Genomic DNA, 27953 nt, shown 5'->3' with positions numbered 1-27953 from the left:
CAGGCAGGCAGGCAGGCAGGCGGCAGAGGGGTGACGGCCGAGCCCCAGGGCACAGGCTCGGGCCCAGCGGCCCACTGCTCCTTCCCAAGGTTCCTAGGTGTTACGTACCACCAGCGACTGCTCCAGCTCCTGCCTGCGCTGCTGGATCTTTAAAGAAGTAAGAGCAGGAGCAGGGTTAGCGTTGCTGGTGAGTGACAGCACGACTCCCACCACCTGGCCCTCCCCCTGCCTGACCCGGAACAGCATCTGGGAGCAGGGAGGGCTCCCACCAGGTGAGGGCCATGGTTTCTCTGGGAGGGAGAGGTGGGGGCCTGAGGTGCATGGACCCCTCCACACCTTGCAGTAGAAGTAGCGGCTGACAGCCTCCTGGGACCAGGGCTGGTGGTAGAACTCAGCCCGGCGCTCCTCCTCGGGGTTACCTGCCACATCTGTCATCACCTGGGAGGGAGCAGTGGGGTCAGCCTGAGCCTGGACCCCCTCCAGCCCCCGTGTACAACGTTTACTGTCTTCCCGATATGCTTGTGTTCCATCCAGTGCTCCCCGAGTCCCCTTCACCTTGAGGTCCCGGCTCTGGGAGCGCAGCAGGTCTTGGATGTAGCCTTTGGGGTCTCTGGAGAAGCTTAGCATGAAGTCCCTCTGGATCTTGAGCTGGTTTATGGACTCAATCGTCTCATGGATCTACAGGTAGAAAGCCAGACGCTTTCACCTGGCCATGGTGACGTGGGAGAAGAAGGGAAAGGCGGAGGGGGCACGTGGGGGGAGGACTGTTGCTGTTCCTTTCAAGGGCAATCCCTTTGGGTCCCCTGCTCCCCCGCCTATGCAGTCCCAGGGAAGGAGGGAAGAGACCCCTGTCCTTCAGCTCTCCATTGGCCCACGCTCCTGTCAGTTCTGTCTGCGCTTTGTCGTTTCTGGCTTAAAGTCTCACTCCAGCTCTGGGCTCTGGCCCCACCTTACTGTCCAGGGCGCTGATCTCCTGCTGGTTGGCTGTGGACAGGAGGAAGCTGCTCATCTGCCCCTTCAGTGGTTCCTCCACCTCCACATCAATGTCATAGCACGCCGTCTTCTTCTGGTCCGACGGGTCCACGCTGCCAGGAAGTCCGGCCCTTGGTGTTCACCTGCCCCCACATAGGCCAAGGGCCCCAGGGCGGATGCAGCGGGGAGGGAGGGGGCACAGGGATGGGAGGGTCTGGGAGGGCCGGACACAATGATTCCCTGGTCTTAGGAGCAAGTCGGGGCCTCACCTGATCACGTGGTTGATGACAATTGGGTCAGGGGGCAACAGCAGGGCTGTGAGGCGCTGAGGAATCTCAGAAAACTTCAGGCGGGGACAATCAAAAATCTGGAGAGAGAGAGAGAGGGAGAGGGAGAGAGAGAGAGAGAGAGAGAGAGCACTCTTCTGTGCTTGAAAAGAACATAAGTGCAGTTGTAGATCCTTCATTCTGGAAAGACCACAAGAAGCCAGGAGCAAGTCTAATTCCTCAGTGCTCACAGGGCGGGGACTAGGGTGGCTGCAGGTCAGTTAAGAACAGGGCCCTGGGTTGTCCAGCTTAGGTATAAATCCTGCTTCCAGCACTTACTATGCAACCTGAGCAACTTAATGACTCAGACCTCAGTTTCTTCATCTCTAAAATGGGGATAGCAGCAGTACTCCTCTCCCAAGGTTGTGGTGAGAAGTCAATGAATCAATACACATAAAGTGCTTGAAACAATGCCTGGCACGTGGTAAGTGCTCAATAAACATCGGCTGTTCTTTCTACTCCTCGGGTTTATCTGCTGTACTTATTTAAAGTGTATTAACAGTAAACTCTGCTTTGGTAGAATGTTTGTCAAATCCCTTTCACAACAATTTGATTTTCCTATCTGCCCAGTGGGTTAGATGGGACAGGTGTTGTCACCCTATTGCAAAGATGGAACAAGGCTCAAAATAGCTAAGGAACTTACTGGAGTCAAGACCCAGGATTAGAACCTGGGGATCCAACTCCCAGTGCCAAGAATATTACATTCCCAGAGCTGTTGGCCTTGTAGGGTCCAGATCTTCCTAACCTGGGGTAGCTAACATGGATGGCTGCCACACAGAGCTGCGTCGTGCTAGGGCCTGGCCGAGGACCCTGGTCTCTGGCTCTGAGACCGTATCTATGTACTGTTTCTGATACCTGGGAATCTAGAAGGTAGGGGTGGTGTTACTTTAGTAGAGGCACTTCCCCTACCAGTAACTCTGCCTGCTCCCCACGTCCCAGGTCCCTCGGTTCAGGCTACCTGCTGGAAATATTTGTCCCCATTGATGTATTCTTTGTCATGCGAGTCCTGCAGCCTGTTCGTCTTCACATACTGCCACAGGGCCTGGACGATGGCGGACCGACTCTGTGTGTGCAACCCTAGCAGCCGGGCCAGGCGGGGATCCAGTTTGAACTGGGGAGGCTGCGAAAAGGTGACCATGAAAATGAGAAAGGGAGTGGAAAGAACTCAGGGCCAGGCAGCGTGGGACCAGGGATGGGGCTCCTTGTAAACATGCTTCTGGAAAAGGGGGGTAGGGAGGAGAATGGGGTCTCCTGGGATACGCTCCTGGGAGGCCTGGTCCCACCCTAAGAGAAAGGGTGTGGGGGGCCGAGGGCCTGGTGTGTAGGGGTGGGCTGGCTCGGACCTGGTAGTCCAGCATGAGGAGCAGCGTGCAGCGCACACTCAGGTCCCCTGGCCTCTTCACCTGGAACCCGTCTGTCTCCTGGGTGGTTGGCGTCCGGTGCCACTGTCCAGGGCAGAAGAGCTGGGTCACCTCACGGGCCCATCTGGGCTGGTGGGGCCTGGGGCTCTAGGGGGGTCCCTGATCCAAATCTGTGCAGCTGGTGGGACTGTGGTCTAGATTCTTCAGGGACCGGGGCCTGTGGAAGGGCGGCGATTCTAGGGCCAGAGGAGTCTGGGTCTTACCTCCACGAGGTGGTTGTCAGGCCCATAGAGGTCTTTGTCCAGCTCAATGACCAAACTCTTGAAGAAGGAAGAGAACTTTCGCTTCTGCTTGCTAGGCTGTGGGAGAGGAACAGGGACCGTGGGGGCAGAACAGGGACCGTGGGGGCAGATGAGCGGGGCGTGGGTGGGGCTGGTCGGGTAGAGCAGCAGGCCTCCACAGAGATGTCTCTCTAGGCCACCCAGCCCTGGCCAGGGCTGACTCCTTGACCCTCTCTGCAAACGTCTAGCTCTGTCCTCAGCTCAGCCCCATACCCACCCCAGGACACCTGGAGAGACCTGGGCCAGGACGTACGTCATCCAGGAGCTTCCCCTCCACCCGCAGCTCCCAGGAAGCGATGCTGCCATCAGAATCCTCAGCATCCGGCTTTGCAGGGTTAAAGGTATTGGAGATATAAAGACGCAGCTTCCGCTTTTGCTGTCGAAATAAAGAGTGTCCCACAGAGTGAACAATGGATGCCCCCGCCGCCCCAGGGCAACCCCGCTTCTCCATTCTGGGCACAGGACACAGAGCCCGCTTCCTGTCCCCAAATCAAGGCACCTTCATTGGCCTCTTCAGAGCCTCCTGGATGTCCACCCGCTTCCGCATGATGGTTTGATCCAGTTTCCTCTCAAACGCCAGGAGGTCCATGTAAGCCTGGGACTCGGGGACCAGCTCCCGGATCTGGAAGAGGAGGAGCGAGGCAGGGAACCAGGGGCTCAACCAATCTTGCAGGTGGAATGTGTGCGTGTCATGTGACCCCAGGGTACACAGACGTGGAGGGGAGCTGGCCAGATGCTGGGATTTTGTGAGAATGGGACCTCTCCCTAGGATTCTGACTCAGCAGTCGCCACCTCGACGTGTAGGAATAAACATTGCTTCTCCCTCTAGAGGGACCCATCCATGTCATCACTAGAGAAGGCTGGAGCCACCATGGAGCCCAGCAAACTCTGAGGCTTCACCTCATCTTGTCCTTTCCTTTGTCACACAGCCTCTGGGCTTCCCTTGGGTGTCTGCGAAGTGGTTAGGACCTCGGGGTCCCTGAGACGGGCTCTGTGGTTGCTTGCCTTTACGTGGCACCTCACCCAGTCATTGCAACTGATGTCTCAACCGAGCTACCCCCCCACCGCACTCAGTATGTCTTCAGACCGCAGTAGTTCAGTGCACAGCTCCCCAGGCCCAGGATGCGCCCCCTTTCTGGCTCCACTCCTTCCCTCCACCCCACCCCCTCCCTCTGACCTAAGGAGCCTCACTTCTTAATTAGCTTTTTAAACAAAAAGTGAAAGTGACTGTTCCACTGAAGCTGTCTTCCTGAGGGGGGAGGGTTGGTGACCAGGGTGGGAGGGGTGGGGGAGAGGAGAGCAGAGCAGCAAGGGGCGGGGGGGTGGGCTGGGGGCTGCTGTGAAAGGCACTCACCCTTTGAGGGAGGATTTTGTCAGCCATCTTCCTCCTCTTGGCACTGTACATTTTTTAAAGAAAAAACCAGGTTACCATGGCGACAGATCTGGGAGTAACGAGGCCACCTGCTAAATTATCCCAACATCTCCCCCCCGCCTGGCTGGGGTTCCCACAGCCGGCTAGTCTGCCCACCCAAGGGGCTATGCCAGTGGTGTGTGGCATTGGCGCTCTGTCCTGTCGCCGAGAGCAGAGGTGACCCCGTTCTTTCTCTGGCCTGGGAGCCCCCTTCTGCCCCACCACATTGTCAGGGCCAGAGATATGTAGATTTAAGAGGGGATGGGGGCGGTGGAGCTGCCAAGTGTTTGAGGAAAGCTGGGGAGGAGGGAGGACAGGCAAGGAAGGAGGGTGGCTTCTGAGGACTTTCCTGTGCTAAGCAGGGGTGCACCCCCTAAGGTGGCCTGAGCCCAGAGGGAGGGAAGCTGACCCTGTCCCACTCTGACCCCTGGGGCAGGAGGTGACAGTATGAAGTTGGTGAGGATTGTACCACTGCTACCCGGGGCTTGGAAGGAGACGCTGACACGCAGGGTACTCTACCTTGGCCCACCTGCCAACAGGGCCCAGAGAGACACCCATAGGGACCCAGAGAGTGTGTGTGGATGTTCTCCTGTGGGACGTGACCATGGGCTGGATCTGGACTCTTCCTGACCTTGTAGCTGCTTCTGACTCCCGAAAGCACCCCAGAAAATCCTTGGTGAACTGAGATTAGAACCCAGCCTAGAGGATGGCTCTATACTGCCCCCATGTGGTGTTCTCAACCACTGCCCCTCCCTGTCCAAAAATCCACGGCTAGGCAAGGAGCTTTCATTAAAGGTCTGACTTGTTTTGAGTAAATTATCTATGTGACACTCTCCATTTATACAAGATAAATCAGTGACTTGTTTACTGTATAACAGCACGATTCACTTTGTAAAAGAATTCATAGTATTCCTATAAACGGGATTTTCCTTGATGTGTAAAAAATACTTAATAATGAGGTACAATCCACATTACACTTTTTATAGGACCCCATCTGGTGTGCAAAGGGAAGCATGTGTGTGTGGCTAAGTAGTGAAACCCAAAGGGGCATGTCTCTTGTCAGGCACCAGCAGGGGTTTTGGGGGTACCATCATTTGGTTCCCATAAGGAAATGGGCTGGCCCCTGGTGGCTTGGGGGCCGACCTGAGCCCGAGCAGATCATGACAGCTCTTTAATCTTTGAGTGCCTAACAATCACCTGAAAGCAGGACTGAGCACAGACCCCACACACACACCCACGTAGGGCAAATTCCCAGGCTCCACCCCCCTGGTCAGTGATTCAGATTTCCAAGACCTGGAGTCCCGGGGCTTTTAAACAGTCAAGCCAGGGGATTCTGGGGAGGGTGCAGCCGACAACCACACTTTGAGAAACACAGTCCCAAAGCTCTGCCCTCAGCCCTTCTGCCAGTCCACCCACCCCAAAGACTGAAGCGTCACCCAGAACCTGGGGACAAGGGGTAGAGGGTCGAGCAGGTGACAAGGAGAAGGACGCGACGGCCGCGGCCTGTCTATGGTGGGCACACAAAGAAAGCACAGCAGTGGCCCCTCAGCCCACCTCCCAGGACGGTATCCCACCCAGGACGACTCATTCCTCGCTGCTCATTCCTCCTCGCCTCTGCCAATCCCGCTCCTCGCCCACCGGGTCCCTGCGGGTCTTGCGGCCCGCCCCCTCCGCGCTGGGTCCCACTCACCTGCGGCTCCGCGCGGGGGCGGTGGGCACCGGCTGGCCCTGGCTCTGGGCCTGGCTCTGGCCGGGCGGGGGCGCTGCTCGCTTGCGGGCGGGCTCCATGCCCGCGGGGGCCAGGCCGGGTCGCACGGCGGGGCTGCCCATGTACGGGGAGCCCGGGGGGCCCATGGGCGCCCCCTGGTGGGGCATCCGGGCTCCAGACGGCATCCCGGGGCGCTGAGGCGAGGGGGTGGGGGGCGGGGGGTGAAGCAGAAACAGGAGCCCGCGGGTCAGACCAGGGCCCCGCTCCAAACGCGGTGAGCCGCGTCTCCCCCACCCCAAAACCCCGGCTGGTGACCCTGATGCTGCCGGCGTGAGCAAGGGGTGGGAAGGGTGGGGGCGCCGGAACCGCGCGGCTTTGGCGGAGGGGCTTTGCGTCTCGCTGCAGGAAGCTAACTGAAGCCAGGCAATTGCACAGGGCATTGCCAGCGTCGGATTTGCGGAAGGTACCGCGAAAATGAATATTAATGGCTCCTTTCAACCTTTTCAAAGGATGTGCACATTCACACGCTCCTCTGCAAGACAGATTAAGCAGGTCCTTCCATCCCACTTGACAGATGAGGCAACCGTGGCTCAAGGAGAAAAGCGACCTAGCCAAGGTCACGCAGCTCCTGGCAAAGGCAGCCCTGAGCGGCTGGTTCCTGAGAAGCCAGGGCTTTCTGCTGTCTGCTACTTCCCCTAGGTTGGGGCTGAGCTCCCAGCTGGGACTCCTGCGCTCCTCTTCCCATTCCCTGCTTCCCAATCCACTTCCTGGGCCGCCCTGCCTTGCATTCTCCCTCCCCATCGCACCCCACGCTTCTCTCTGGGCGCCTACTTTTGAACTCTCAGCCCCCACCCCTACTGGCTTTGGCTGATTCCAAGCCCCCAGAACCAGGGGCTTCTCTGACTCGGCTCACTCCCATAATTTGCTCCCAAGGTAGAGGCTAGAGGTGGGGCTGGAGACAACCTGAGGGGCTGAGGTCAAACCCCACCAAGACTCTCTGATTGGGAGGAGGGGCGGGGGGGGGGCGGGGGGAGGAGCCACCTGGAGGTGAACTGCCCAGAGGGCTTGGGTAGGTCAAAAGCAGCTGCATTTCCTCTTAGATCCATCTCTCCCTTCCTGCTGTCCACCTGGTTCACCAGAGATGGTCCCATCCACAGACCTCCTCTACTTCCCACCTCACCCCAATGAGGTCACCAGTCAGGGTTCAAAGGGGGTCATGGAGAGGAGATGAGGCAGGTGTATTCCCTTGACACTACCCAGGTGCTCAGAGGGGATGCAGATGAGATGCAAATTCATCAAGTGAGGTGTTCCACAGACTTTTTAAACCCCACTTGTCCAAATTCTAGAAGAAGGGATAGGAGAGGACCTGAGTGGCTCTAAAGTGGAGGGTGGGTAAGATGGGGTCTGGGGCAGGGACAGCAGGAAGGAGATTAGGGAGCAAGGGATGCAGACCCTGTGTCCCCATTATCATTTAAACACTACCCCTTTACCCCTAGGATTGCAGCTGCCCCCAGACATGAGGAGCCCTGACCCTGAGCCCGGTGAATGCCTTCTATCTGCCAACTCTCCCTCCCGCCTTACAGTTTGTCTAACCCTAACCCCCAGCCAGCCAGCTGTCTCTGTCCATCTCTCCCACAGTGAAACTTGCCTGTCCATGTGTCTTCCACCCCCCGCCCACCTGACCCTGTCACTCACACCTCTAGGATGGTGGCCCAGAATGGAGCTCAGGTCCCATCATTCCCCACTGGCATAGATGGGGCCCTGGGAGTGGGCAGTGAGGCCCACAGCCACCCAAGAATTGAAGCTCTAAGTTGGCCAAATAAAAAATTCATATGTACAGCATCTCTCCTTCCTAGATGGGCCTTTTTAAAGGGAATCCCACCCAAGCAGCAAAGTTAGGACTGGTCACTCGGCTGACCAACACAGACACCCCTGGGAAATTACTCCAAAGATCCTCCGGGCTGGAGGACAGGCCACCCCAAATAAGCCCATTTTCCTTATCAGCTGCTGTATGATATATCAAGGCCAGCGATACTGGTGGATCTGCTGAAGAGGCCCCAGGGAGCTGTGGCAGCTACCAGGGCCACCCCCAATGAAGGGCCAGGATGCAAGGGATTCTGGCCTCCCTCACCGAGAATGTGCCTTCCTTGGGGTCACAACCAAATTTGGCCAGAGGAAACCTGACTGCTTCCACTATGCCAACCCCAGCACCCATCCCAAGTCCTAGCGTCCCTGCTTCTCCCACTCCCCTCCAACCTGGCCCAGCTGCCTCCCAGACCCTCAGCAAGTCCTGGACAGTGCTGTCCTTCCCCTTCGGTCTCTAGGCCTCGCGTCCCTGACTCCAGCCCTTCCTTCACACCTTTGAGGTATTAAGGACAGCGGTTTTGGTGGCTGAGTCCGCCAAGGGGATCCTCAGACCTCTTACTTTGGGGTCTGTCCCTACAGAGAGCCTCTCTCTGACCCTGATGTCAGAGGCCATCAGCAAAGCCCCCGAGCCTTCCTGACTGGATGTAGAGGTTGTTCAGCCAGAGAGCTTCCTGCTCTCAGCCCTCCAGGGGTCACCTGCTCCTTGCTCCTGAGACACAGAGAGAGACACTCTCCCAACGATGAACAGACAGCCCAGCCCATGCCATGTCCCCCACCCCCACCCCCATGGCAGGGTCAACACCTGGGCCCACAAGGGAAAGAACCGAGGAAAATACGACTGGTACAGATGGGACCCCCCCACTTGGGGGGGACAGTCCCCAAGTCCCACCCACAGCCCCTGACAAGAACCCATGCGAACGCCTCCCTTCCCTGCCAGGGCACCCATCTCCTGCCGGCCGCCTGACGACGTGTTCGGGGGCCAGGGCGCCGGCACAGTCCTGGGGCTGGGCCGCGGGACGTGGTGCCCTGGCTAGCGAGCCCCCTCCCGGCCCCTCCCAATCATCCCTCCATTCAGCCCGAGCCAGCTCGCTCACCCTCCCCCGCTAACTTTCCCCCACTCACCACCCCATGGACCAGAAACTCAAAAAGTTTGCTTTTCGTGGCTTTGCGCGCCCCTCCGGCAACTTCGTCCGCGGCCATCGGGGTGGGCTCAGCGGCTCCTCTCACTCTCTCTCTCTCTTCCTCTTTCTTTCCCTTTTCTGCCTTTTTTTTTCCTCCAACTCTCCCCTCTGAGTCCTGCTGGGCTCTCTCACACTTCTACTCGAGCGGAGTGGGGAGGGGGCCCCGTCAGGGCTGCCCCGACGGCCCACGGCCCACGCCGCCGCCGCCGCCGCGGCTGCCGCATTCCTGCACTGATAAGACAGAAATAGTCCGGCGGCCCGGGGTCTGCCTGTTGACTCGGCGGGGACAAAAAAGCCTGCCTTTCCAACCCTCGCTGTCCAAACAGCGCAGATAAGCCGCAAGGCACGCCGGCAAGCCGGCTCCTGGGCGCTGGGCAGCGGCACTGCAGCCGAGGCCGCCCGAGGGCCGCGGGAGGCGGTGCGGGGAGGGGACGCGAGGGGAGGTGGCAGGGGGCTCGCCGGCCACCCGGCTCTTGCCACAAATAGTTTCTCGGTTAGGGAATCCGCCGGCAGGGCCAGGCAGGGAACAGTCAGTTCCAACTTTGCCCCAAGTGGCTCCTGCTGCATTTCTGAGGCCCTTTCCCCAGAGACCTGGCAGGCCAAGTAGGGAAACATTCGCTGGAAGGAATGGGGGGAGCCGGAGCTGGGACGAGGCCTTCCTCCCACCGGCGGCAGTGGTGGGTGTGCCGGGGAGGCGGTGTCCCCCTGCGTTCACAGATGTGTGCGCCCTTGTCTCGCCGGCCGAGTGTGTCTCCATCCTTGTGTGGGCACGGCGGTGGCTGTGGGTGTGGATGTTTACGTGCGTGCACAGACAAACGCCTTCTCTGTGTGCCTCCCTCCACGGGAGCCTCGGGTGCGCGCGTGTGGGTGCGTGTCTTCCAGCTCCGTGTGAGTCTATTTCTGGGTCTGTGAGTCTTTGTCTCTATGTGAGAAAGTGAGGGCAATAGGGGATGTACTTTGGAAAGAGGGAGGTGGATCAGGCTCATGAGAACAGGAAGAGAAAAATGTGGGGGAAGGCAAGGAGCTGGGGTGGGTGCTTCGGTGGATGGGTGGACAGAATGAGGCAAGCAGGGCCTGATGGCCTTGGAATAGGGTGTGGGGTGGGAGACCTAGAGGAGCTGGGGCTCCTGGGGATAGTGGGGCCAGCCTCAAGACCCCAAAGAGCACTGGGGTAGGGGAGGAGGTGTGAGGGAGCCTCAGAAACGCGATGTGGAGGTAGCTGGCAGCCCAGGGTGAAGGAAAGACAGGAAACAGGAGGAGCAAGTCCTGAGATCCCCAAGCTTGGAGCCCTGGACCTGCCCATGCCCCTAAAGACCACACCCCTCTGTCCTCCTTTGGGGACAACCGTGGGTCAAGCTTATAGGCCTCCTGGGGCTGCACTGTCAGAATCCAGGTGGTGGTGGTGGGGCAATGCCAGGGGTAATTTGTAGGAAAACTTATTTGAGGTTAGGCCTGAAAGACCCAGCATTGCCCTGGGGGTCCTTGCCCTCAACCCTTCAAAATGCCTTCAGAGGTCAGGACAAAGAATTGAGGCAGTGTTCTGCCTGGGGAGGCCATTCTGCCTGCAGCCCGGTTTCCCTTGAGCCCTGGTGTGCTCCCTGGCCATGTAAGGGCCCTCAGTGAATCTTCTGAAAGGCCAGAGGGGGCATGTGGTCCAGGGTGCCCCTCCTCTACCTCCCTCCTGCTCCCTTAGCAGGGGACCTAGAGATCCCCTTTCTACCAAATTTCTACCTGGGCCTTAGCCCAGACCCACACACACAAAGGCTGGGCACTGGAGTGGCACTGAGGATGGTTGGGTGGTTGGCATAAGCCATGACGGTGGCTGTGATTGCTGGCAACCTGGGGAGGTAATCTCTCCAGTCTGTCCACTAATCTCCAAAACAAAACTCCTCACTTATTCCCATTTCTAAGCCTCTGCTCCAGATATTCTTTTGCCTGGAATGCCCTCTACTGCCCATCTACCTGCCCAGATCATATTCATCCTTTAAAACCCAGCTCAGGCCTCCTCCAGAAAGCCTTCCCTGGTCCCACTTGTGTGCACAGATCTTTCTCTTATCTGAATGCCGACTGCCACCTATCCTGAGCCATAAATTGGCACTGGGCTGACTCATGTCTGATATGCTTTGTGCTTCAGGTGTGGTAGGTCTGGTTTCCCAAATCGGCTGTGGCCCCCTGAGTGGCCTTTACATCCCACTCCCCCCTCATGCCTGGACACAGGGAGTCCACATGACCAAAGGTCTGCTAATACTTGCAACCGCCCACAGCTCAGTGGGCCAGTGGATGGAGCTCATAGTCTGCCACTTACCTGAAGGTGGGAGTCACCACGGCACCCCCACCCCCTGTGGGTGCTTCTCATATGGCCCTGTGAAACTACAGGCCTTGGAGGTTCTAGAGGGCTGGGGCAGGGGTACACTCCCCTAGCTTTGTGTGAAGCACAGAGTTCTCAACTCTTGGATAGGCCTTTTGGAAAAAGAAGACAGCAGAGGAGACAGATGGGCACCCCAGCTTGGGTAGCTGGTAAGTTTGAGGGTGGAACCCTCCCAGCGTTTGTGAGGGAGGTGGTGCTGGTGGTAGAGTTTGCAGGAGGGGTGTAGACCAAGGGCTATGGTGAAACCAGGAGCTGGTGAGAATCACTCAAGTCCATAGATAACCCCCTCCTGAGACCCCCCCAGGACCAGGGCCTCCCCTGCAGCCACCCCCCTGGGAGACATCCTTATGCAGCACCTAATGCATACATGCCCCGCCCCCTCCCCCCAATGCAAACACCAGGGGACAGGAGCCACCCGGCTCGGCACTCACGGGCACACTTTAACCAACTCCACATCCCACTCATAAGGCCAGACTCACAAGGCACCCGCCCGCAGTCCCGTTTGCATGCCGACTTTACAGGGGCGACCTCAGGGGTGTGGTCACGGGGGAGCCTTCGGGCTAGAAAGCAGAGGCGGGAGTGTGGGTGCCCGGCCAGGACTCCCACCTCACAAAGGCCAGGATCCCCAACGGCTCAGCTCCCATACGGCGGGCGCTCAGCAGTGCCCCGCCACCGGCTCCTGCCGGGTGGGAAGGAGGCCCCGGGTATGCCCCATTCCAGCGGGCAGGGGGCCTTAGTCCCAGTCCCCTTAGCCTCGGCCGACCCGGCCCAGGGCGCGCTCTGGCCAGGCCATGTGCGTGTCTGGGTGGAGGGCGGCCGCCAGGCGCCCGGAGCCGGAGTCCCCCCTGCCGTCCCCCCATCTCTCCTTCCCTCGCCGAAGCACCACCGGCACCAAATGGCAAAGCGCCGCTCCCCGCGCAGGGAGAGATGCGCCGCGGCCGGCGGGACAGGCTCGGCAGCCCCCCCACCGCGCCGAGCGCCGGGGGCACGTCCCGGCCCGCGACCGCCCTCCCTCGCCCGGCCGCCCGGGCCCCGGCAGCGGTGGGAGCCGGGCAGTAACCGGGCCGGGCATGCGCACTGCGGCCTCCCTCCCGGTGAAGGTCAGCCCAGGGCCTAGCTGCAGGACTCGGAGTGGCAGGGGGAGGCGGAGGAGGGAGGGATGCAGCGAGGAGACTTAACTCCTTCCCTGCGGGAAGATGGTCACCGAGGCTGGGGCCGGAACCCGGAGTCCCACCCTCCCCACCTTCTGTGGAAGTCCTATTGCGGGGACCCTGCTCGGGGGAGGAGCAGGAGGGGAGTAAGAGGAGAGAATGGAAGAAGGAAGCTAGGAGGAGAGAGGGAAGCTGGGAAGGGGAGAGGGAGGAAGGCAGGGGAGGAACAAAGGAAAGCCAGCTGAAGGGAGAGACCTCTGCACTGCCCGGTTTTTCCTCTATTCCCAGCAAGAAAGCTTTCCTTGGCGAAACGGAATTACCTTCGTGGATTGGCGTGTGTGTTTGTGTGTTGAGAGAGAGAGAGAGAGAGAGAAAGAGAGAGAGAGGGAAGCTCTCAGGCTAAGGACCCCTGATTTCAGTGATCTGGCCCATCCCTAAAGCCAGCCCCCATTTTCCCCTCTGATCACTAAACCCCAGGGCAAGCCAGGGGGCCCAGAGGCGGCTCTGCCCCAGCCTAAGTCCTGGGACACCAGGGAACCCTGGCTAGCCAATGGGGCCAGGCCCAGCGCCCAGAGATGACTGGAGGGGAGTCTGTCCCTTAACCCCCACCTCTAGTGAGGGGCTTCCTCCAGCCAGCAGAAAGGACATTGGCAGAACAGACCAGAGGCTTGGTGGCACGGACTTCCTCCACCCCACCCCTCACTACTTCCCAGGCCAGAGCAGCACCGGGTCTCTTCCTCTTTGTGGGAGAATGTTTCTGGGTCCAGGACCCTCTGCTACTATGGAGGGGGCTGTCTATTCCTCTGTGAGACTTCGCCTTTCTGTGTCAGTTTTGCAAACACACAAGAGAAACACGTATGATAGAAAGAAGTAAAAAACAAAGGAAAAATAGGACACCAAAATAGTTGTGTGACCTTGGGCAAGTCGCTGTTCCTCCCTGTCCCTTAGCTTCCTCAGGAGTAAAAGAAGGGCCTTCCTGCCCTGAAATCCAAGGATTCCATAAGACAGAGACAGGAACCAAGGCAGACACAGAGAAGCAGGCCCACGCCCAGTCAGAGGGTGCTGCGAACCCAAGGTGAAGCCTGGTCCCTTGTCACACATACGTCCAATGCTGTCAGCTTCCTGTGAGCAGGGCCCCCTTGCGGCCCCCAGGGGCCTGCATAGTAAGCAGGTGCAGGATAAAGCGTAGTTGGAAACCTTCTTTGCTTGGGTGGGTTTCCTCAGTCTAATGGGGGCTCTATGACACCCCCCCCCCCCCCCCCCCCCCCGCCCTCACACACACCTCACACACAGTAAGTGCAAACAGAGGATGCTCTAACTGCCAGTCCTGGGAGGAGAGAGGAGCTGGGGCTCTGGGGCCCTGAGCATGCGCAGGCCTAGAGGTTACGCACATTTTAGATTCACCGCCAGTTTTCGCTCACTCCCCTCATGGCCGCCATTCATTAGGCAGTGTCTTGTAGCAGTTCACGCCCAACAGCTTGTGGCTGTGTGCCAAAAGGAGCCACACTGGCCTGGTCCCCATTTTGGCAAGGATGGGAACAGACACTGGTCCAGTTCTCACTGTGTTCATGGCCTGGGGAGCTTCAGGGCAGCCGCGCGCGGCTTCTTGAGAACACCAAGCTCTGCTCACGGCCTGCTACATGGTCCTAGGAATGCTACCTCCTCCCCGTGTGCTGTGTCCTCATCTGTGAAATGAGATGCTGCTGCTTTACTGCTGACCTCCGGAAGGCCCGAAGGGCCTTGGCTGGCAGTGCCAGGGGAAGGACAGGGTGCTGTCCCCCCTTGCCAGGCCTCGAGCCTGGGCCCTGGCTCCCTCGTCCTCCCTGGGCTGGGAAGGCCTTTGGCTGTACTTCAGTCTCCTGGTGGCATATGTCCTGCCCTTCACCTGGGAAGCTTCCGAGGCCTCAGCTACTGCTCTGACCAGGTGGTCAGAGCGATTTCTGCCAACCCCTACATTCTGAGGTCTGGGATATCAGCTGAGGGAAGAAAACTGAATAGAGAAAAGAATTCCTCTGCATTTCCTTGAAGACATTTTTTGGGGAAATTAAACCAAAGGGCAGCTGGCAGTGGACCGTATAGATAGTATATCCAGGGAAACAACACAGGGACCTGGCCTCCCAGATGTCTTCAACTCCATCCAGAGTCAAGGATGAGTTCTGCTCAGTCACAGGATCTGAAACGCATTTTCTCCCCTTCACCGACAGGGCCCGGGGAGCCCTGCCCTCTCTTCTCCTAACCTCGCAAGCTGCCTCTCTGCCACCTCTGCCTTGGTGCACCTGCCTGTCACATGCCCTTCTTTCATGACTGTGTCAGGTGCGATGGAAAGCCCAGACTCCCCTCAACTCCTGCACTGTCAGCTCCACAGGCTCCATGTCCCCCTCTGCTTCTCTCACCTCCCACCGACCTAAACCCTCTGTGTGTCTGTCATAAATAAAATTCCCAATCCACGTGGCCACTTCTGTGAACATCGCTTTGGCTTGCTTGCAACAGAAGCTATGCTCCACCCCCAAGGATGATTTTCCCAGAGCCCCCCTACCACTGGCCTTGCCCTGGCAGGTGGCTTTGCATCTTACCCACATACACAGTACCTTCATTTCTTGAGGATTCCAGCTCCTGGCTCACTGTCACTCCCGCCAACACGACTCCTATCTACTTCCTACTGCTTTTCAGGATTCTCACGGGCTTGGTTCCCTGGCGACCTCTCCTGCGGTGATCCTTCCCCCTCCGTCCACCACAACTCCAGTCATCTCTTGGACCTCGTCATTCCAGCAACTGCAGCCCCCACCCTCAAACTCAGTCTAATGCACCCCATTCTTTGACCACTACCTCCTTTCCTTACAGCTCACTCTGTCCAGTGCCTTGACCCCCAAAAGACTGTGACTCCACTGCAATCTCTTACTTGGACCTGTACCCCTCATCACACCTACCCACTCTTTTTAAGCCATGGTAAAAGAGACGTAACACGAAAGTTACCATGTTAACCTCCCCTGCATATATTCTGGACTCTCTTACTTAAGAGTTAAATCCAGCTTCACCAACTCCTCGCCTGCACCCAGCGCCTGAATGTGGCAGGAGAAAGACACTCAGTCGTCCTGACCTGGTCTCCCTGGCGCTTCAGGAGCACAGACTTCACCTGCCTGACCTCCCTCTCTTTCCGCTGCCCTCTTCCACTTGAGTTTTCCACGTCTTCCTCCTCCAACTTCCAACTCCTTCCCCTCCTCACTCCCAACTGGTGCCCTTGCTTCTCGCTTCACTGAGAAAAGGGAAGCTTCCAACGACCTTCCAGAGACTCCCACCCGTCCTCCTGCCTCCCAGCAGCTCTCTCCCGTGTTCCTACAGCTAAGTTATCTGTGCGCTGGTCCACAGCCCATCCTCTTGTGTCCTGCCTCCCGTCACCTCTCCCGCCCTCAAGGACTTTGCTCCAGCAACCCTCTCCCTCACCACCAACGGTCAGCTTTCCCCTGGCTACTGGATTCCTCCTGTGAGCACACGAAGTCCCATCATTGTCCCCCATCGGTTACGGCCCAGTTGCAACTAAACTTCTAAAAAGACTTGTCTCTATTTACTGCCTTCACTTCCCCAGAAACCCCAATTCCTTTAGGGGCACATCCCACCGCTGCCAGCCTGGAAATGCTCCTGTCACGGCCACCAGTGAGTTCAGCCCATACTGCCAAACGCTGAGACATCATCTTGCTTAAACAGCTGCAGCGTTTGACACAGTTGACCACTCTCTCCTTTCGGACCTACTCTCTTCCCTTGGCTGTAGGACGTTTCTCTTTCTGGGCTTTCCTCTTGGGTCCTTTGCTGCCCCTTCTCACCTCCTGGGCTGTCCAGCTCTTCTTTCCGTTCAGTTGGGGCACCTCAGCGCTCGGTCCTTGGTCCTCTTCACTGTTCCACAATCACCTGGTTGGCGACTTCATCTGTCATCCAGTCTCAGAGCTTTAAATACCATCTCTATGTTGACAGCTCCCAAAGTTTTCCTCCAGCGCAATCCTCTCTCCCAGCCCTGAGACTCCTACATCCAACTGTCTACTCAGCATTTCCACCTGAATCTTTCATCGATGGCTCCAACTTCATACGCCCACAACAAAACTCCTGCTCCTCTGCCTCAAATGTGGCCTCTCCTTCTCACCGTCCTCACCCTCCTTCAGATTGCTTGGGCCCACAACCTCGGAATGACCCTGGAATCCTGCCTCTCTCTCACGTCCCACATCCAATCTGAAGGCAAGTCCTGTTGCCTCTTGATCCGGAATCCAACCCCTTCTCACCTCGCACAGCTCCCACCCTGGTGCAATTGGTGAATATGAACTAGCTTGCTTCCGACCTGCCCCCAGCAGTTTATTCTCAACATGGCAACCAGAGCGATCCTTTAAAAAGGGGAGTCAGATCACATTATTTCTCTGTTTGAAACCCTCCCAAAGCCCCCCATCTTATTCCAAGTAAGGGCCACGCTCCCGCGGGTCCCAGGACCCAATCCCCTCGCCACTGCCTGCTCCCTCTGTGGCCTCAGCTCCCGCCACTCCCTCACTCTTCTCTCTTGCCCAGCCTCTGGCCTCCTAGTGGTTCCTCAGAAACTCCAGGCACTCGCCAGCCTGGGGGCTTTGGGCCTTCTGTTCCCTCTTTGAAACACCCGTCTACCAGCTACCTGCGTGGCTAGGGCCCTGAAATCTTGTTCACATGTCTCCTTCTCAAAGGGGCAAACTCTGTCCACGCTATTAAAATTGCAGCCCTCTGTCCACTCCACACACCTTATCTCGCTTATTCTGCTTCATTTCCCCATAGCACTGTACACCTTCCACCATTCTATATAATCTACTTACTTATTATGTTAGTGTTTAACTGCTCCGTTCCCCTGTTCGAATGTAAGCTCCAAAAAGACTCTTTTATGTCTTTTCATGGATAAATCCCAAGCATCTGGCACCTGGTAGAGACCGTGATATCTCAGAGGGAGAGAGAGCACCCACGCCAAGTCAGCTGGGGATTTCTCACGCGCTTCCAAATGCCGGATGATGTTACAATCTGTGCTCATGTTATCGTAGGATTGATAACAATAGCAACAGCTTAGGTTTGTATACGACTTTACTGTTGACCAAGCACTTTCACCACAGTCACTGGCCTAATCCTGACAGAGACCCGACCAGGTAGCGGGGAGGCTTCCCATTCTAAAGATAAGGAAAAGGAGGCCTGGAGAAGCCATGTGACTTGCCAAAAGTCACTGTGCTGTCATGAAGTAGGGCTGGGACTGCAAACCAGTCTCCCGATTCAAGGCCCCGGGTTTTCTCCTTTATTCCAAGCTGCCTCCCTAACATGCCCTTGCGTAATGCCTGACAGATAGAAATACTTACACACACACACACACACACATACACACAGGCCCTTACACCTGTCTTTTAAAGAAGGACATCAAGATCCCCAGAGGCCTGTATATTTAAGCTGATTTACCCTCAATTACCTTTTGAAATAAACCCCCCAAAAAATCTCAAGCAGATTGTTTCAAACATTGGGAATACAAATTCCAGAAAATTTGCTATTAAGGTGTCTAAAATAAATTTCAGTAGGTTCCTTTAGATCCTGTGTAAGAATTACCCTTTAGGCCCCCAAATACCGTGTTTCCCCGAAAATAAGACGTAGTCGGACCATCAGCTCTAAGGCGTCTTTTGGAGCAAAAATTAATATAAGACCCAGTCTTACTTTACTATAATATAAGCCCGGGTCTTTAATATAATATAATACAATACCGGGTCCTATATTAATTTTCGCTCCAAAAGATACACTAGAGCTCATGGTCTGGCTGGGTCTTATTTTCGGGGAAACAGGGTAGAATCCTCATTACACTTTGAATTAGCCCCTAACTCCTGTGCATGGAGCAGTGGGCGGTTCAGTGGCTTCCCTGGATAGACACACACGTGTGTCCGTGTAACTCCTGGGGAGGAAACACGCACATGATCACATCGCCCTGCTCCCTGCCCTCCCACCTGAAGCACTGCTTCCTTTGGGAACACGTGCTTACAAGGCCATAAGCAGGCAGGGTGCCCGGGTAGCCCCAGGGCCGTGTTCTCCCGCCTTCCTGGTGCCACTTGGTGGCCACAGGTCTGAAGAACTCAAGCTGGCCTAAGGAGGGTAAGGAGACACCCAGGAGCCACAAGCAGCAAATCAACTGGACTTAAATCTAAGGATTCGCGAGGCCACTGGGTGGCCTGGGGAGGCTGAGGTTGGGGAGCTGCAGATGGAGCATCTGAGGGAAGCGCAGGACCTCCTCCCCGCACCGGTGCCCTCCCCCTCTGCCGTCCCCTTCCCGTGGTTAGTGAGCACCTACAGGTGACGGGCTTGTGCCGTGCTGCTGGTGCCCATGCCAGACACGGCCTCAGCCCTCAGGACTCAGGGAATCTGGGGCGCAGACAGGGAGCGATGGGGCTGGAGGCCTCCACAGGGTGGGAGATGCAAGAAGCTCACTGCGGCTCCCGCGCCAGGACGGCCAGCTCTGGCACGAGGTAGGGAGGAGTGGAGCTGTGCTTCCATCCCAGAGCTTTGTGAGAAAGCCTCTCCCAGTGAAGCCTGCAGACCAGGGGAGCCCAGCACCTGGGCACGAAGAGTAAGTCCTATGGGGAGGGGGCAGTCACGCCTAACAGCCACCTGATCAGAGGGCTGGGGCCTTGCTGGCACAGCTGGCACAGCTGGCAGTGGTGGAGAAGCTAACAGCTGCAGCTATGCCGAGAGTTCCAGGGAGCTGGCTGCAGGGCCACCATGGGCTGGCCGCCACATGTACCAGTGACCCACTGAATGTGGGACATCCGTGGCACAGAAAGGAAGGCAGCTTCTCTCTGGCTCCGCACATTCCCACGAGGAAAGCTAGAGCCAGGCAAGGGGCCTGTGCTCCAGAGGCCCGGGGCCCAAGGGATTCCACAGTGGCAGGGACCAAACTGTCCCCGGTTCTCCCTGTGGTGGAGATGACCCGGGGTCACGTCCTGGAGGTTCTGGCCACCTAGAGCTCATCTCCTATGTCTTCAATAAGACACGACTCCAAATACTGAAGGTAGCGATCAGTCTCCCTGTTAGGGGTTGAATTGCGCCCCCTTAGCTCCCTCCCTATTCATGTGTTGGAATCCTAACCCCCAGCACCTGAGAATATGACCTCATTTGGAGACACGGTCCTTACAGAGGTCATCAAGTTAAGATGAGGTCGTTAAGGTGACTCTAATCCAATATGACTGGTGTCCTTATAGAATAGGGGCAATTGGGACACAGAGTCAGACATACACAGAGAGAAGACACAGAAGATGGCCGTCTACGAGCCAGGCGGCCAGGCCTGGAGCTGGTCTTCCCTCACAGCCCCCAGAAGGAACCCCCCCAGCTCACACCGTGACCTTGGACTTCCGGCCTCTAGAACCGTGAAAACCTGTGCTGCTGTTGTTTAAGCCGCCCATCAGTGGCATTTTGCTCTGGCCACCCGAGCACACGCACACCCCACCCCGACACTGCTCTTCACTATTCCGATGCTGGTCCCCAGGTGACCGGCTGTGCCAGTCTGTGCCCAACCCCAGCGTGCCGCCACATCCTTGGGTTTGCCTGAAGCCATTGAAAGCGCGACCCTCAGAACGATGTGCTCTTTTAGCACGACACAGGGCAGAACCTGGGGCCCGAAGGCCTGAGTTCGAATCTTCATCCCACCTCCCACAGACAGGACAACGGTGCCATCACGTCAACCTCCCTGAACCTCGGTCTCACCTTTAACGTGGTTATACCATCGTCCCACTGGGTTATTGTCAACAATGAAATCATGACGAGAGGACACACGAAAATTCTCTTTAAGTCACAGAAGGCTGAACAGTCACCACTGTGAACGATGGATCAGTCTTTAGTAACCACCCTTCCCACTTTGAACGTGTACTGAACACACTGTCCATTAAAACCTCAATTCTCTTTCTACTGCAATTGTGCCAAAAAGCATGTCTCCCCATCCCATACTTGTCACGTTGCCTTTCTGGACTCAAGAACAGATATTTGTGTTTATTCCTATTAACAGTCATCGTGTAAGCATTAGCCCATTACTCTGGCTTGAGAGCTTTGGAATCTCAATTCCATTATCCAATATATTTACCGTCCTTTCCAGCCGTGCGTCATTCATACATCCAGTGAGCATGACCTTCTCTCTTCATCCAAGTCTTTGCTGAAGGTATTGAAAAAGCACAGGCACCAGGACCAAGCCCCCTCTCCAGACAATCTACACCCTTTGCACTTAGTCTTCAACTGGCAGCAAATTTACTCCATCAAAGGAACATGAGTGTCATGTTGGTCGTTTTAAATCAGCCACAGTAGGGGAGTATTTACACCACAGGAATTGGCAAACGATACAAATCAGAGCTCAGCACCCCCTTCCTAGCCTGTCAGGAGCCAGTAGTTGAATATTGACCAGCAGACGCCTGCATACAGTACACATTTACGTGCCCTCGTCAATGCATTGGGGGAGACTGTGTCAATCACCCCCAAATTCACACATCCATCTTTACAGAGCTTCATAGCCTACAAAACAGTTCCACATGCATTGTGTAATCTAGTTCTTTCAACACCCCAGGCAGTTAAATGGATACGACTGTACCCATTTTAAAGATGAGGAACACAAAGGTAATGATTGACTCAGAGGCAGACAGTGAACGAACGTCGCAGGTGGGGCCATTGCCTGCGGTTTAAATACGGACAAGGTGACAGGGGGTCCCACAGCAGCGCCCGGCCCTTCCCCTCAGCAGCCTTCACTGAGGGTTAATGAGCAGCGCGCCTCAAAACGGGATCCCTGACCAACACCCTAGGAGCGGCCCTCAAGTTTTGACAACACTCTTCAAATTTTGTTTGCAATTCACTGATGACAAGAGACTACCTAAAGCGACGGCTCTCAATGCAGTGTTCCCCAGACGAGGCCCACTGATGCCTGGGGCCCTTGAGATCTTGAGGTGAGAAATGCTGATTTAGCATGTTGGGCATGAGGATAGAAGACAGGGCTGGTGATGGGACGAGGGAAGTTCAAGGCCGATGTTACAAACCGGGCAAGGCAGACAGCTTTTGCTTAGCCCTGGCTGCGTCTTAAACACTCTTTAAAAAAAAAAAAAAAAAACTTAAAAATTGGGAGCTTATACATAAAAATCCAGATTTCCAGAATCTCTTAAGAAACAGGAAATCTGGCAACATACGCCTACCAAAACCTTGGAATAGTCACGTGGAGCTCAGGAAGGGCTGCCCCTTTTTGAAGCAGCAAGAATTCTCCATTTCACCCCTCGTTCCCTATTTTAGGGGCCACAAACTCTAATGATCCTAGGGGGCCAGCAATTAATGTAAATGAGAGGCTTAGACTTTGAACAAGATGACAGTTAGCCTTTGACCTTGAGCCTCAGTGCTAGAGGTACAAGGGGAACGGCAGGGGCCTGTATAAAGGGCTGACTGTTTTGTCTCTCTGAGGGCCACCACGGTTTGGGTCTAGGAAATAAAATCAAATAAAAGGAGGAGGTGATTGTTCCAATGGAGAGAGAAGGGGTAAGGTCAAAGATCACTCCCAGGTCTGGACTTGATGTCACTGTCAGCAATGTGGCTAGCTCCACCCTCACGGCAGAGAGGACTTGGTCTCGTGTGTTCATGTGTTCACAAGAAAGCTTCTACTCTATTCCCCTGGAAAGAAGACTCTGGAATAATCCTGGGCCACCTCTCCCCACCCCCTTCCCCTCGGGTGGGGCTTTGTCTGATAAGGTAGTGAGGGTCTGACACCCACTGGACAAGTTCCTCTCCTGGGTGGGGAGCAGTGACGTCAGGGTCATCCCGGAGACCTGTCCTTCCTTTCTCAGCAAGTCTGCTTACAGGAGGAAGCTCAGCGCCTCCTGTTTCCAGGCTCCACAGGTCAGGACATAGGGTCTGCCTCCTACATCTGGGCGTCAGGTTCAAGCCTTTCTTCAGTTCAGCTTTCCCTGCGGAACACCATCAGTGCCTATTTCTTAGTAGGTTCAGGACCTGGGGGGTAAGGCGTGGGATGGGTCCCTCCCTGAACCCAAACTCACCTGTTGGGCATACTGGCTGATTGAGGTCTTTATTTTCTTTTGAGGATATTACCCTTACCCCAGGGATTCCCAATTTGAAACAAACCTTCCTGCTGCCTGATATTGATCAAAAACATTGTTGCAAACAGTAACATAGAGACTATTTCCTGAAGGCCAGCAATACATTCCTCTAGTTGTTCTAAATTTTATCTGTGGATTGGACACAATCATTGGCAATGTTTCTATGGCTGCCCAGCTCTGTGCTGGGCCTTGCCTTACCCTAGGAAACAGTTGTGGTGTTGTGAGGACATTGTTTAACTTTGTCATCCAGTGTCCCTTTATGTCACTACACAGGAGAGACTTCCCGGGGTCTCAGGGTCAGAAATCAGTGTCTCTGAGCAAATGGTTTGATTTTTGTTGTCTGGAACATAATTGCTCATGTTCCCCAGGGCCCCGGGGTCCCCCGAGGTTATACACTAACCTCCTCGTGGCTACACAGACTTCCCCTCCTGTATTCCCAGTGTCCCGATTTCCTCAGTGTAGGTGTCTTTGCAAAGTACCTCCAACCCTTCTTGGAATGAGGTGGAGCAAAAATACATCTTCCTTCATCTTCTCTTCCTACTCCTCTCCCCTCCCTCACAGCCCAGATGCTCTTTGGTCTGGAAAGAAGGTTAACATGGAAAGGACCCAAGCATGGAAATTCCGGTAAGGACATGAGGACAGCACACGCTCATGAGACGTACTCTCAACTTTCCTGGATGTTTAGTTCACAAGAAATCGGTTTCATAGCTTGGGAAACAAATCAAGAGGTGGGCTGGGCTGAACCGAGCAACTCCTCTCTCGTGGGGTCCTTATGAGTTACTGAAAGTCTGCACATGCCTCACCAGGACACTAGGGGACACAGCCAGACCCTCACAGAGTGTCCCTCAGCTAAGCGCCCAACAGAAGCAGGCTGACCCCTCTGGTGCAGTAATTTAAGAGGGCTCAGAATCCAGTCAAACCTGACGGCATTTGCTCATCACGTGTCTGCCTGTGGCGTCCTCCCCTGACACCTCCTCCAGGTGATACCTCCAGCTCATTACCTCAGCCACTTCACAATGAGCTCTCACTTGCAAACCCGCCACAGAGGCTGGAGGGAACCGGGGAGGGGCAAAGACAGCTCCTGGTCTAGATGCTATCAGGGGGCTTGTCAGCACCCAAATGACAGCACATGCCCAAGCCGCCAAGCGTCAAAGCCGGCTCCACGCCTGCGACTACACACGCTGAATGAAAGCCAATTCATGTTACTGTGACTGCAAAATAAACTGCCAGAAACTTCCCCCAGCACCTCACCCCCCACCACCATCATCTGAGGAGGTTGGGGCTCCTGACTCCCCAGGAATCCCAGATGAATCCTTGATTCACCACGTGACTAGGGCCAGTCGGGGACCAGGTGTCACTAGGAGGTACCCACCTACTCCTGCTGAGGAGCCCCGCTGGGTTCAGCTCAGTGCACCCCAAATCAGCCGCAATTTACGAGGACTCACCAGGTGGGTCCTGGAGTGCCTACCAGGGAGCTCAGCTGCCCCCATCAGCCCCACCACTGGACCTGGCCTGCACCCTCAGGCACCCCAGAACTTTAGAGCCGCCCAGAAAGAATATGTTTGATACACTAGCTCACACCTTTCCATTAGGATTCCGCATTGAAAAACCAAACCCCACGAGCCAAAGAACAGGTACACTTAACCTCAGGCGGGGGCTAGGTTATGGGGCAGTGGGGGGACCTCTGTCTGGGGGCCTTGACTTTTCTGCCCGACTCCCTTTGTTTCCACGGTGACCAGCGGTGTTCGCTGCCACCTGGTGCTGCTCCTTCCACTGGGCCAGCCAGGTTCCCCAGCAGCCAGTGCCCCACACCATTTTGCCCTGGGCACAGCCCAGGTACAGGGGGAAGGGCTGTCCTGGCCGTCAGAGCAGCCCTAACAGGAGAGTGAGCTCCTCCACTGCGTCTGAGGAAGGAGAAGCTGAGAAAGGGACTCTCATTCGCCCACCCCTTGACCCTGCCACCAGCTGGCCCCACTCTCCTGTCCTCTGAAAGACCACCGCAAATTGCACTTCAAGGGCTTCCCCCTGTCTCCCTCCTTAGAGCCTGAGGCCTGCATCATCCCCTGTGGCACTTCCTGTGGGATGGCCTGGCTCAGCTCCCCCTGCTGGACTTCGGGCCTTGAGGGCAGGGACTGGGTCCCATGCACCCGGCCTGCTGCCTGGGGACTCCCACAGGTGAGGCCGCCACAGTGACAGGTGGGGCTAGGCAGGCAGAACACAGAACAGACCCACAGGCTTCAGCCCCAGTGCCAACCCCTTCCCACAGATGAATGGCGCTCTCGGGGAGGTGGCCTTTCCACCCAGTGCCTCAGCACTTCCTTTTGCACCTGGGGGACTGATAGGGGAGCTAGACCACCCTCTGCTCACTCTGCCAGGGGGGAGCTGAGGAGGGTCCAAGTGGCGTGTAGTGGGCCTGAGGGCACCTCTGAGTTCCAGGCCTGGCTTGTGAGCGCAAGGCTGGCTCCCACCAGAGGCCATGCAACCACGACAGGCTGCCACCACCCCTCCTGTCCAGAACAAACCCCTGTCTGGGTCCTGGGAGGCTTTGAGGTTTGCCACAGGCTGTTTGGGGTTAGGTTTCTAGAGCCCACGTTGCACCAGGGATCAGCAGGTCCCTCCCAGCTAGCAGAGAGCATGTGTACACAAGGGAGTGTGTGTGTGTGTCCCTGCACACACGCGTGGGGGAGGGGGGAGGAGGTGTGTGTCTGGGTGCCACGATGGGAAGGAAGTAGAACAAGCCAGAGCCCCAGACCATTTTCACCTGAGCCAACAACGCGGCTTCAGGCTCGTTTGTCCCTGGCTTGGCTGGCTTTGAGAGACAGGACCCAGGGATGCCAGGAGCGGAGGGGCACACAGCCAGAGGGAGCGCAAGGTGGAGAAGTGTCAGCAGGGTCTGCGCAGAGGCCCCAAATACGGGAGGGCTGAGGAGAAGCACTGCCAGGGGTCTGGCTGAGGGCACAAGTGCTGGGAGGGGGCCATGGGGTGCGGCCAGAGACCAATAGCCAACAATTCTCAGTGGGGCCCCAGGGCTCCTGCTCCTGGGCTGGCAGGGGAGGCAGTGCCTACCTGTACCACGGCGGGTGGGTGCTGAAGGCCTGGAGTCATAGGTGGCAGGGTCCTGCAGCAGGGGAGTCATCCAGTACCCCCTCGGTGCTCGGGCCCAAAGCCCACCGTGCCTGCAGCACCAAGCGCCATTCTGAGGAGGATCTGAAAGGAGAGGGCAGTGGGAGGGGCAGGCCAGACCTGCAGCCCCAAGGGCACGTTCACAGAGGGCCTCTGGAGGCTGATGGCGAGGCCTGAGGGGCCACGTGTGGGCCAACTCCCTGGCGGGGACATCTGAGGAGGACAGGTGTGCAGGAAGAGACCAGGGCTGCGGCTTCAGGTGAGGGCCCACCTGGGCTGGGTGGTACAGGAAGGGCGGAGGCTGGCAGCAGAGTGAGTGCAGGAAGCAGTCAGAGACCCAGTCGTGCAGGATGGAGCTAGGACAGAGCAGAGAACCAGGCAGGGCCCAGGCCCCGGCAGGGGGGCAAGTTCTGGGGACTGGGTAAGAGGTGGGCAAGAGAGCTGGGCATGGGAGGTGAAGGGCCTGACCATCAGGCCAGGATGGGACCTGGATGACTTCTGGTCATCCCCGGGGGCGGCCTGAGGGAATTTTAGGGGTAGCACTCAGGGAAAATCAGCATGTTCCCTTCCCTGGGTGCACAGCCTTCCTGGATTCACCCCCAGGGGCTGTGGGCTGCAGTCAGAGCTGAAGACCCTGGGCAGATGGTGGGATTTGGGGGATGAGGAGAGGGCAGTGCTGTAGGTATGGGATGGGGAGTGGGGGACTTGAGTGGCTCAGGGTCACGTGTAGGTGCTGGTGGTGACTCGCAAAAGGGTGAGGACAGAGGCAATGAGGAGGAAGATGCCAGTTAAGGAAGAAATTACCAGCCCAGAGTTGGGGGAGGTGCCCTGCAGGAAGGCGGGAGACAGAGGGACAACCTGGACGGGAGAGAGGTGTCCAGGCAGTACAATGCCAAGTGGAGACAGGGCAAGTGCCAGACAGGGGGGAGGAGGGGAGGGGAGGTACCAGGCAGGTTGGGAGGAAGGGAAGTGGGAGGCAAAGGGGAGGAGGGGAGGTGCCAGGCAGAAGGGAGGGAGGAGGGGAGGTGCCAGGCAGGATGGGAGGAGCAAGGAGGGGGAGGGGAGGTGTCAGTCAGGATGGGAGGAGGGAAGGTGCCAGACAGGGGGAAGGAGGGAAGGTGCCAGGCAGGATGGGAGGAGGGGAGGTGTCAGGCAGGATGGGAGGTGCCAGGGGGTGGGTAGGAGGGCGAGGATGCCAGGCAAGAACAGAATGGGAAAGTGCTCGGCAGAGGAGAGGAGGAGTAGGTGCAAGGCAGTCATGGAGGAGGGAAGGTGCCAGACACAAGGGAGGAGAGGAAGGTGCCAGGCAGGAGGGTGCCAGGCAAAGGGAAGGAGGGAAATGCAGGTGGAGGGAGCATGGAAAGGTACCAGGTAGGGGAAGGAAGGAAAGGTACCAGGCAGGCATGGGGGGGGGCAAGTGTCAGAGAGGAAGGTGGGTGGGAGTTTGCCAGTCATGGAAGCCGTGCACCACAGGGGGCAGGAGGAAGGTACCAGGCTGGTGGGGGAGGGTGCCAGGCAGGGGAGGAAGACAGTCAGGAGTAGGGGAAGATATCAGGAAGGGAAGAGGGGAGGAAGATGCCAGGAGGGAAGAAGGGGGGTGCCAGGTAAGGGGAAGGTGCCAGGCAAGGGATAAGGGGGGAGATGCCAGACAGGAGGGAAGAGGGATGCCAGGCATGGAGAAGGGATGCCAGGCAGGCGGGAGGAGAAGAGAAACCAGGCAGGGGGGAGGAAGGATGCCAGGCAGGGGGAGGAAGGGTGATGCCAATAGAGGCAAGACTGGTACTGCCAGGCAGGGAAGGCGGAGGCGCCGGCGCAGAGCGGCCGGGAGGCGTCTCCTGCAAGGGCCTTAGGGGCCGCGCGACGCGGGTCGCTCACCTGCTCCCCCGGGACCCCGGCCCGGAGCGCGGCTGCTTGTTCCCCGCTCGGCGCTCGGCTCGGCCCGGCGCCTGCGCCGCTGCAGCCCTGAGCGGGGGAGGCGCAGGGAGCGTCTGCAAAGAGCGAGGAGCTTAATAATGAGTTAGGGATCAGAGCAGGCAGCGTCTCCCCAT

At 57.2% G+C, this 27953-nt stretch overlaps 1 protein-coding gene across 2 annotated transcripts; it reads right to left on the bottom strand.

Moving 5' to 3' along the window:
• Positions 1 to 6: 6 nt before the first annotated feature.
• SMARCD3 (SWI/SNF related, matrix associated, actin dependent regulator of chromatin, subfamily d, member 3) lies at positions 7 to 27934 on the bottom strand. Of its 2 annotated transcripts, XM_033098885.1 has the most exons (14): positions 27781 to 27934; positions 25849 to 25989; positions 6102 to 6313; positions 4355 to 4397; positions 3500 to 3622; positions 3254 to 3376; positions 2923 to 3018; positions 2642 to 2743; positions 2257 to 2418; positions 1242 to 1339; positions 950 to 1085; positions 556 to 678; positions 337 to 438; positions 7 to 147 (listed from the first exon to the last, which is right to left on the bottom strand). In XM_033098885.1, exons 2-14 carry the CDS (start codon positions 25885 to 25887, stop codon positions 94 to 96), a joined length of 1413 nt encoding a protein of 470 aa, XP_032954776.1. In that variant the 5' UTR covers positions 25888 to 25989; positions 27781 to 27934; the 3' UTR covers positions 7 to 93. The 2 variants fall into 2 exon arrangements, with proteins under 2 accessions (XP_032954776.1, XP_032954775.1); XM_033098884.1 differs by lacking the exons at positions 25849 to 25989; positions 27781 to 27934 and adding an exon at positions 9108 to 9565.
• Positions 27935 to 27953: the final 19 nt, after the last annotated feature.

This window comes from Rhinolophus ferrumequinum, chromosome 26 (genome assembly GCF_004115265.2).
Source record: "Rhinolophus ferrumequinum isolate MPI-CBG mRhiFer1 chromosome 26, mRhiFer1_v1.p, whole genome shotgun sequence".
Classification (NCBI taxonomy): domain Eukaryota; kingdom Metazoa; phylum Chordata; class Mammalia; order Chiroptera; family Rhinolophidae; genus Rhinolophus; species Rhinolophus ferrumequinum.
This window is presented reverse-complemented; position numbering and strand designations above follow the sequence as displayed.

What these genes read in the sequence shown, in the direction of transcription:
- SMARCD3 (XM_033098884.1), bottom strand. Translation starts at nt 9,185, where the DNA reads ATGGCCGCGGACGAAGTTGCCGGAGGGGCGCGCAAAGCCACGAAAAGC. An exon ending in AGGGGAAGCTCCTGGATGAC is followed by an intron (nt 3,019 to 3,253) that starts GTACGTCCTGGC and finishes CCTCTCCCACAG; the next exon opens with CCTAGCAAGCAGAAGCGAAA. An exon ending in CTGACAACCACCTCGTGGAG is followed by an intron (nt 2,744 to 2,922) that starts GTAAGACCCAGA and finishes TGCCCTGGACAG; the next exon opens with TGGCACCGGACGCCAACCAC.